Raw genomic sequence first — 10,953 nt, forward strand, 5'->3', positions numbered from 1 at the left:
GTGATGAAATGAACAGCGCAGGTTCACTGCAAAATATGATGTTCTTCCTCAGTGTTTCCAGCACAAATATCTAAACATTCTTAAAAAAAAAAAATGAAGTGAGTTTGTGCTTAAAACAAGAACAAATATCTGAGAATGGAGTCAGAAAAATTATATCCAGTAAATGTATCTTGATTTAAGTGTTTAGATTTTTGTGCCGAAAAACAAGACAGAAACACTGAGCACAATGAGTGTTAATCAGTCTGATCATCAGCGTGTGGGTTAAGACATATTTACCTGATTGACAGGTTTAATTGTTTCTTCTTTAAACAATCATTCAGTGAAATTCAAGTATCGTGGCTTTTGAAGCGCATCTTCACAGATAAAGACAGCAGCTTGTTGTGTGTGTGTGTGTGTGTGTGTGTGTGAATATTCACACGTCTCAGTCTCATGCAGGAATCTTCTTATTTACATGCGCGTGACTGCAGGATTGTATCGGTGAAGTCGGATGCGGTGAAGCTCCAACACGTCTAATTGTCAGGAGTGACGTCTCATGAAATTCAAATGTGTGTGTGAGATTTGTTCCGCCGGCGATTCGCCTCTGAGCAACCTGTGAGGAAAAGAGCCATTAAAACAGGCCGGTTTTGAATTTGAATGGATTTTGATTCTATTTTAATAATATTTGGACACTGGCACCACACTTACGAACGTCTATTAGATGCAAAATATCACAGCATGTGTCATTTATTGTATAGAAAGAAGCACAATGAAAACATGCAACAAAACGGTTTGAAATGATCAAACAGATCTAGTGCTGAGAGTGAAGATTTGTGTCACTTCGAAAGGTGTGAATGTGATTCATCAGGTGTTTTCTCTTCATTAACCTCACTTTCACGTCTCGGTATCTGTGAATCAGCTGGTGTTTTTAGTGCATGTATGAAGAATCACATTAAATAGCAACTTCATCCAATAACTAACATCTAAAGATTCAGCAGTTTAAACACAACAAATATCTGTCAGATGTTTTATGTTTGATATTTTCTTTGATCATTTGCTGTGATCTTTTCTCTAATACTCAAACTGGTGCTTCTTATGGAAGCTTGTTTCCACCACTAAATAAAAAACTAAAAAAGGTAATTGCAACTTTTTATGTCACAATATCACGCAATTCTGACTTTATATCTCGCAATTCTGACTTTATATCTCGCAATTCTGACTTTATATCTCGCAATTCTGACTTTATATCTCGCAATTCTGACTTTATATCTCGCAATTCTGACTTTATAACTCGCAATTCTGACTTTATATCTCGCAATTCTGACTTTATAACTCGCAATTCTGACTTTATAACTCAATTCTGACTTTATAACTCGCAATTCCGACTTTATATCTCGCAATTCCGACTTTATATCTCGCAATTCTGACTTTATATCACGAAATTCCGACTTTATAACTCGTAATTCTGACTTTATATCTCGCAATTCCGACTTTATATCTCGCAATTCTGACTTTATAACTCGCAAATCTGACTTTATAACTCATAATTCCGACTTTATAACTCGCAATTCCGACTTTATATCTCGCAATTCCGACTTTATATCTCGCAATTCCGACTTTATATCACGCAATTCTGACTTTATATCTCGCAATTCTGACTTTATATCTCGCAATTCTGACTTTATAACTCGCAATTCTGACTTTATAACTCAATTCCGACTTTATAACTCGCAATTCCGACTTTATATCTCGCAATTCCGACTTTATATCTCGCAATTCTGACTTTATATCACGAAATTCCGACTTTATAACTCGTAATTCTGACTTTATATCTCGCAATTCCGACTTTATATCTCGCAATTCTGACTTTATACCTCGCAATTCTGACTTTATAACTCATAATTCCGACTTTACAACTCGCAATTCCGACTTTATATCTCGCAATTCCGACTTTATATCTCACAATTCCGACTTTATATCACGCAATTCTGACTTTATAACTCGCAATTCTGACTTTATAACTCACAATTCCGACTTTATATCTCGCAATTCCGACTTTATATCACGAAATTCTGACTTTATATCACAAAATTCTGACTTTATATCTCACAATTCTGACTTTATATCTCGCAATTCTGACTTTATATCTCGCAATTCTGACTTTATATCATGAAATTCTAACTTTATATCTCGCAACTGGGAAAAAAAGTCAGAATTGTGAGATAAAAAGTTGGAATTACTTTTTTCATTTTTTATTTCATGATGGAAACAACTTTCCATAGCTTCTGGCAGTTTCCAGGAGTGCTTGAAGCGTTTTATAAAATATAATTTATGGTATAAAAATATATTAATACTGTCCAAAGGTTCTAATGATTAAAAACATGAATCTGTCAAACTGTGCATGGCGCTGAATGTTTGTGAATGAATAAAGACTCCAGGCAGGCAGATTTCTGCTCTTTATTCGTCTCATTTCACACTCGTTTCTATTTTAATCCCATCAAACAACATCAAAGTAAATCCAGTACATGAACAAAGAATCTGCCTGAGCCTGTTGTTCATCCACAATATTGAGTTGTTTTCCGTGGAGTCATTGTAATTATTGCCATCTTAATATCAATGATATATCCTGTACCGTATCAGTTAATGGGAATATGTCTGGTTCTTACTGTGAAGCACATCAAACAGAGACTGTTGATCTGATGCTGTGATATTCAGACATTTTCAAGTGTCCAAATGCAGTGTATGTCAACATCTGAACCCTGAGCAACTCTCCATTTCTTTGTGGCTCTTTGAAGTCGAGAAACAGCACTTTAAGGTTAAAAAATATCTTCAAAGGTTTGCTGAGTGCTGCTGATCTCCTCATCCTCACAGACTGAGCTTTAAACTTCAGGAGATCTAGAAGAGTCTTCGTCTGTGCTGGATCTCCACTGCTGAGAAATGATGTTCTTCCTCAGTGTTTCTGTCTCGTTTTCCAGCACAAATTTCTAAACATTCTTGACTGAAGATATTAAGTCTGAAACAAAATTAAGTTTTTAAAACAAGATCAAATATCTGCCAATGGGATCAGAAAACAAGACTTTGCCTCTCCAGTAAATGTGTCTAGATTTAAGAATGTTGAGAATTTTTTGCTGGAAAAGAGTTCAGGTCAGCTGATCATGTCACGTCTTTAAAAAACTGCATGAAATGGTTATGTTAACAGCTCTATATACTGAATAAATCAGTTCTTGTCATGAAGGAAGACTCTCTTTCCAACATGAAAATGAATCCGTTAGAGCCGCGTCATTTCTCAGGGGAATCGTACAGTAGACGCATGAAAGAGACGCTTTAAAACATCAAACAGACTGTGAGGAAGAGGCTCTCCTGAGACGAACAATGAGAGTGAAGTTAAAAAGAAAGAAGCGCCCCTTAGATCTTCCCTTTAGCAGAGAAAAAAACAGATGTGTGACGGTATTTTGTCATCTTAGAAAGAGACTCCTTCAGGAAGCCCAGATAAGAGGAGTATGAAGCCAAGGCCATCAGAGTTACACACAGATATCCACACGTCCATTAAACACAACACACATGAGTTATAAAGTTAATGTGTCTGTACTCCCCACAGAATACTGATGGATGGCTGTAACACACTTTTATGTGTTTGTAACGATTGTAAAACATTGAGTTTATTCGCCTCTGTGGAAACATAGCAGCACTTTTCTTCCCGTGTGGATTTTAAATGGTTGATCTGCTAAGAGTTTTTTGGCATGGGATGGGAATGTTTCATGTAGGCTAATTCATCAGCAATAGAAAAAAATAGATTATAATATCTGCTTATCATTTCAGCGCTCTCTGTGAAAATGATCTTCTGGTGTTAAAATAAATGCACTGTTTACACCTGGTAAACTCACAAAGGGAGTATTAAGATGCATATTAAGATGTGTTTTGGTCGATCGGATCACCAGTGGATGAGGGAAACATATTCCCGTTTATACCTGGGGTTTAATCCGTCTCTTTTGTCCAGTTTCGACCACTTCTGTCCTGATTTCATTGATGGAAGGGTCTATGTATGGGCTATTTCAGATCTAATGGACCAAATGTAATTTACATATAATTATGACTGGAGACGATGGAAAAACACACGGACAGCATCAGCTTTTGTTTCTGCTCTGACAGCCGCAAAACCACAACCAACACTGAGTGTGTTAGAAATCAGGAATGGCGAGAGAACATTGTGCTTGGTATGTTTTTCAACTTCAAACCAAACTTGGGTCTTCAGCAAAAGTTTAAGTGCATTAGGTCAGTAGCAGGGTTGCCAGGTTTTCACAACAAAACCCGCCCAATTGCTACTCAAAACAAGCCCAAAACTAGCCCAATTGCATTTCAATTGGGTCCCCCGTTAAAAAAAAAACACATTCCGTTGGGGTAAAATCTGCTTTTTAGCGGGGTTCCCCTTACTAAAGTTTGCATTCCAGGGGCTAAATATCATGTTATTTGGGGTCACTTCAACCTGTGGACATGAAAAACAACCCGGGGCAACAGTGTTCCCAATTCTGTGGGAAAACCGCAGACTTAGCAACACTGGTCAGTAGGCGGAGAGTAGGCGGTCTTTAACGGGTGTTCAAACACATACACTACGAAAGCAATCCAGTCGAATGGGTTTTCAACTACCTCTGGAAGTGGTCGAAAGTAGACTAGCTCAAAACTATTTACACCTGTATTTAGCGTCGTCCACTTGTGATCCGTTTGACCAAAATGCATCTTAATACCAGGTGTAAACAGGGGCGCTGTCTCCTTCAGAGATGAAGAGCAGTTTTATCTGTATCTATATAGCAGATTAATCCAACAGTCTTTAAATCCCCAAGGTGTGGTCACATTAGCAACATTTCAGCAAAATTTTACATGCAAATGTCGGAGTCAGTAGCCTTGTAGGCACTTTTTCCGATCCCGCCCCCCTCGCTCTCCCACTTCACTTCCTGACTACTCTACACTATCCTATTGCAATAAAGGCAAAAACGCTAAAAAAATGTATGTGCAAAACCTGGGCTGCGTTTCGCAAAAGCATCTTTAGCATAAGTTGATCTTAGAGGCCATTGGTGGCAATTGTTCTACAAACCCAGTCCCATGACAATGCCAATGCCAAATCAATAGTAAGCGTGTGTAATCTTGTAGAATATTAATGCCAAAATGAGTTTTGGCGTGCATATGATATGCAGTTTTTCACATGCATATGATACGCACTTTATGGCGTACAATAGGCACGAACCCCACACCACTAATCCTACTCAAGACTACCAAGCGTATTATATACACGCCCTAAAGTGCGTATCATATGCACGCCAAACTCATTTTGGCATATATATTCTATGAGATTACACTTGCATACTATTGATACGCATTCTCATGTGATCGGGTTGGTTCTACGATCAACTTTGGCTTACAGTGCTTTTGGGAACACAGCTCTGGTCCATTGTCAATGGGGTAGAGCTCACACAGAAGTCGTTTTCAAACCAATCAGCTTTCTGTTGGTCAGTGCACCAAATCCCCATCACCAATTTGAACATGATTGAGATGACGTGAAACTTTTGCGCTTTTCTATTAGAATGACTGATACTAAATTACAACGAGCAATGGTAAATGTGACCGCACCTTAAGTTAGGATAGAAGTTCATTGTTGTCCATCAATGTTCTAGACACACAGGTGGAAATTGGATTATGTTAATACCCTAACGTATGAAACTCTTTTCGCAGGGGTGATCCGTGAGACGTACCACAGAGACCGCGATCAGATGGTTCCTGTGACGCTCCTGGCCATCGCCGTCATCCTCGCCTTCGTCATGGGCGCCATCTTCTCTGGCATCATCGTCTACTGCGTGTGCGACCACCATCGCCGGCGAGACTTTGAGCTGCCCGGCCGCAAAGACAAGGACTCTGTTCAGTCCAGACGAGGCTCTATGAACAGCGTCACCAAGCTGACGGGGCTGTTCGAGACGCAAGCCAAGGATGGCCGGCCAGAGGCAATTCTGACCCCGCTCATGCACAACGGCCGTCTGTCCAACGGCAAGATGCTAATCAAAGCTGACCAGCACCCGGATCTGACCGCCCTGCCCACGCCCGAGTCTACGCCCATGCAGCCGCGGCGCAAGCCCAGCCGGGGTAGCCGTGAGTGGGAGCGCAACCAGAACCTGATCAACGCCTGCACCAAAGACTTGTCCTCAATGGGCTCTCCGGTCATTCCAACGGACCTGCCGCTGCGGGCGTCTCCAGGCCACATCCCCAGCGTGGTGGTGCTGCCTTTGCCCCAACATCAGCAAGCCTACCAGCACGAGTACGTGGAGCAACCCCACCGCGGCGGAGACCTTGCGGACGACCAGGCCACCACGCTGGAGTACAAGTCCCTCAAGAGCCCGTGCCTGGGCTTGGCGGACGGCGAGGGAGCGCCGCCGCGTGTCCCCCAACGAGAGGCATCTCTGAGCGCCGTGGTCCCGCCGGCCGTCCCGCAGATGGGCAAGAGGCTGGATGTGCATTCGTCCATGTACGGCCGCGGCTATCCCATGAGCTCAGGCCTCAAGAAACAGCACAACACCAACTCGTCCAACTCATCCCACATGTCAAGGAACCACAGCTTCCGCGTGGAGACGCCGCCACCCGCCCCGCAGCGGGTGGACTCCATGCACGTCACCTCTCCGCCGCCGGTCCTCGGACTGTCACGCCACCCCAGCCTGAGCTCGTACGGCTCTCTCGTGAGGCAGCTCAAGCCCGACGTCCCTCCCAAACCGTCACTGGTGTCCCTTTCAACGAAAGTCAAATCCGGCGACCCCTGCACATAATCAATGCGGAATAAAAGATGGGGAACATTAAAGTGCGTCTGCTTTGTACAGCTGTGTACAGGAAATGCAACTCACTTTTTCCTTTCTTTTGTTTTTGGGTTTTGTATATTTTTTAATACATACATGTCGAGCTCAGGCTGATGAGTCCCCGTTCCAAGAGGGCGAACATCTGCTCCCGAAAGGAGGAACTCTTGAAGATTTCGCCGTGTTGCAGCTGATGTTTGATTTCTGCCAAAAGCACATCGGAGACAGGCGGAATTGAAGCTACGAGACGCCCCGGTTATCAAGTACTTGAACAAGTCCAGACTGGAGTTTACAATGGAAAACTGTGAAAACCGCCGCCTGTCTCAGTGTTACTGTTACTGGACAAAGCAATCGAGTTCTGCCTTCGTGCAAGAGTTCAAAACGTCTACTGAAACTGACTAAATAACACGTGACTGTTAATACTAACAGCAGGTCGTATTTATTTTTTAATAAAGTGCTTTTGCAGAAAGAGCATCTCTTTTAGGCTCAAATGAGACGCGAATGATCTTTTTAATTTGAATTAATCAAGTGTGAAGTTATTTAAAGTCATTAAACTGGAGCCAGTACTTCTGTCCACTAACTCTTTGGACGTTGCTAAGCAAACTCAGAGACGACGGAAGCCTCCATATGGAAGGAATATTTCTCGAGCTGTGCCAGAGGGGCTTGTGGGTAAGAGCTTACAGCCCGCAGACAGGAACTCCTGAATCTCACCTCTTCATCACCTTCAGAAAGCCGCCGGTCGATCACCGAGTGCCATTCTCGCTCGCGTCCGCGTGACGTGAAGCAAAGTAAAGGATGAGCCGCACTTAAGACGCTTGGTTTATGCTTTCATTTTCTCGTCTTGTCCACACACACACACGGGCCTTTTCGTTGAATCATTTCATTTTACAAACAAGCCTGTTTTTCTCCTTCCACCTGTAAATTTGTGCCTTACACCCCTGAGTAGTGAAGCATTTGTTAGCTGTTAACTGTCGTAGTTCTTATAATGACGTTTGTTTTCCTCATTTGATTAAAAAAAAGAAAGAAAAAAACAACATAATTGAAGAATGTAGGTGTTGTCGTTGTCGACTCTGGTCCCTTTGCTAACCACAAATGACTTTGTGCTTGATTTCTGATTGTGCCAATGAAACGTTGGAGTCGGCCCTCTTCTTGTGCTGGAAGAATGTTGTTGTTTGCTTTGATTTTTTTTGTTTTGTTTGTCCTTTTTTTTTTTTTTTTTACTTTTCACAAAGTCAAAATGATGTTTTTACACTGTTTGTAGATGAATTGATGTGTATCTGTGGATCTGGCTGCTTCGATGCAATAAGAGAAAAACACATGAACGAATCAGATATGATGTTTCTCCCAAACACACACAAGCTTTCTAATGTATATGATCAAACACAGTTTTTAGGCAGTGAATACAGGCTGGCTCCTGTGTAGATATGCACTCCAATAATATTAGGAAACAGATTAATGTTTTCAATGTTTGTGACAGATTCCGATTAATATAATTTTCTAGCTCTATCGTTGTGATGTAATATGAGGGATTGTTATTTAACTATTTTGACACACGTTTTATTGAACTTGGCGTCCAGGAATCTCTAGTTTGGCTTTGTAGATGTTGAATTCACTCGTCGTCCGTAGCCACGTCTGAGACGACTCTAAATCTGTGCCGTCTGAATATACTCGCTCCGGCCGTAGCGAACGGAGATCACGGAGTAACACGTCTCCTTCTGCGGACGGAGGATCCCGTGCTGGTGCCTTTCGTCCGTCACCCTCCAGATGCCACTAGACTTTGGAAGTGGAGTTTGTACTCTTGTATGCTATGGTTTCGTCACCGGCCCTCTCCCACATCTGATTCACAGCTAAATGTATGTTGTAAAGAAATTCTCTTTAATAAATGGAAAAAGTAATAAAAACATTTCAGATTCTTGTCACAGAGCTTGCGTTGAGTCTTTCCTTATGTTCCCATTAAGTTGTGAAGACGTTATTTTCAGTGTTCTCTTTGAATGATCGTTCTGTTAACGTTACTGGAAGAACATTAGTCAGTCCTGAGAATGTTGGTCTCATCAGCCGGAGTGATCGCTGAAACATGAGACCGACTGCTTCACGCCACGATGAACACTTTTACCAGACGGCATCACATGAGGGTTTGGCACCTCCGCAGCAAAGACTTGATTGTTTGACATCTCTAACCGTGAATAAACATGGTGATAAGGATCGCTCTGGAGCCCCATGTGGCCGTCTACACATCGACGATGACAGTTTAAAAGTTTCTGAGGCATTATATGTCTCAGGTGTCCTGTTGTTTTGTTTCAACATGCCCTCATCTTCACTGTTGGTCCATACGATATTTGTATAACAGTAACTTGGTTACTAACTACTCGCTTTGTGTTCTAAATAAATGACTTTGACCTCCAGAACCTCGACCAAAGTTCCTTTAAGGCAAGTCATTTCACTCTGCGGCCATCTTTGAAACGCCTCTCGGGCATGCAAGTGCAGCTCCTATCTCTTTGAATGGGGAAACATTGAATTCTCCAAAGCTGTTCGCTAAGCTTTCGATTAAATTTTATATTTGAAATCACCGATATAATCTGACAACATCTATTTCATGAATTTTGTTTCTAAACGCTCGAATCATGACAAAAAAATGAATTTTTTAGGCTGGATCAAGCTAATGTGCATGCTCAGTCCTAAGTGCGCATATAGAATTTAGCAGTCTGCTATTGGCTCTTATTTAGAAGGCGGGACTTATTCCACCATTCTGCACGTTGTACTTTCTCCCATTCATAATAATATCAGTGTACCGTCTTTCTATGCCTCAACTCGTCAATTGAAGCGCTGCTTTTGAATTGTTTACACTTGCGATGGTCCTTTCGTGAGTGAACGCCACTGATTCACAGCCTGTAATCGGGAAACAGGCTTAGAGCTGTAATCCATCTGATATCTGCTAATGACCATCACCATGTGCCATTTGTGCTGCGGTCAGACTCAATTCACTCGTGTAGGATAGAGAATCATTAAACCAGCCGATTAATTGATGTCAGCTGCCAGCGAATGAGCCGATGACTAAAGCTCGAGACCACACAGACATTTAGCTTTTAATGCTACAAGCACTACATTATGTGAGTTTATAGTGTGAAAAAAGTCTCGTAGGATGATGTGCAGTGCCTTATAATAAATCACATTCATAACTCATGGCATTTATCTCTCAGGTTGTTTCATGTCCAAACCCTCCCTGTTCATATTTTCATTGCAATAAAAGTCATATTTTAGATGCATGTTCCAGATTGCAAACAAGACGATATGAAGCAGTGATTGTAACTGAACCAAACAATAACACTCTAAAAAATGCTGGGTTAAAAACAACCCAAGTTGGGTTGAAAATAGACAAACTCAGTAATTGGGTTGTTTGAACCCATCGATTGGGTTGTTTTAACCCAGCGTTTTGGTTGTTATAACCCAGCGTTTGGGTTGTTTTAACCTAGCGAATGGGTTATTTTTACCCATCGATTGGGTTGTTTTAAACCAGCGTTTGGGTTGTTTTAACTTAGCAAATGGGTTGTTTTTACCCAGCGTTTGGGTTGTTTTAACCCATCGATTGGGTTGTTTTAACCCAGTGTTTGGGTTGTTTTAACCCATCGATTGGGTTGTTTTAACCCAGCATTTGGGTTGTTTTAACTCATCGATTGGGTTGTTTTAACCCAGCGTTTGGGTTGTTTTAACCTAGCGAATGGGTTGTTTTTACCCAGTGTTTGGGTTGTTTTAACCTAGCGAATGGGTTGTTTTAAACCAGCGCTTGGGTTGTTTTAACCCATCGTTTGGGTTGTTTTAACCCAGCGAATGGGTTGTTTTAAACCAGCGCTTGGGTTGTTTTAACCCATCCATTGGATTGTTTTAACCCAGTGTTTGGGTTGTTTTAACCCAGCAAATGGGTTGTTTTAAACCAGCGCTTGGGTTGTTTTAACCCAGTGTTTGGGTTGTTTTAACCCAGCGAATGGGTTGTTTTAAACCAGCGCTTGGGTTGTTTTAACCCATCCATTGGGTTGTTTTAACCCAGTGAATGGGTTGTTTTAAACCAGCGATTGGGTTGTTTTAACCCAGCATTTGGGTTGTTTTAACCCAGCATTTGGGTTGTTTTAACCCAGTGTTTGGGTTGATTTAACCC

General features: G+C 41.7%; 1 protein-coding gene across 4 annotated transcripts in view; it reads left to right on the forward strand.

Annotated features, from left to right (window-relative positions):
* The window catches only part of sema6a (sema domain, transmembrane domain (TM), and cytoplasmic domain, (semaphorin) 6A), an 81,240-nt gene extending 72,514 nt beyond the window's left edge, over positions 1–8,726 (forward strand). For all 4 annotated transcript variants that reach the window (XM_048208731.1, XM_048208733.1, XM_048208732.1 and 1 more), the window contains one exon: positions 5,701–8,726. In XM_048208731.1, coding sequence (XP_048064688.1) covers positions 5,701–6,779 — 1,079 coding nt within the window. In that variant the 3' untranslated portion in view covers positions 6,780–8,726. The remainder of the gene's footprint in view (positions 1–5,700) is intronic.
* The last annotated feature ends 2,227 nt before the right edge of the window (positions 8,727–10,953 follow it).

Source organism: Megalobrama amblycephala, linkage group LG12 (assembly GCF_018812025.1).
Source record: "Megalobrama amblycephala isolate DHTTF-2021 linkage group LG12, ASM1881202v1, whole genome shotgun sequence".
Lineage (NCBI taxonomy): Eukaryota > Metazoa > Chordata > Actinopteri > Cypriniformes > Xenocyprididae > Megalobrama > Megalobrama amblycephala.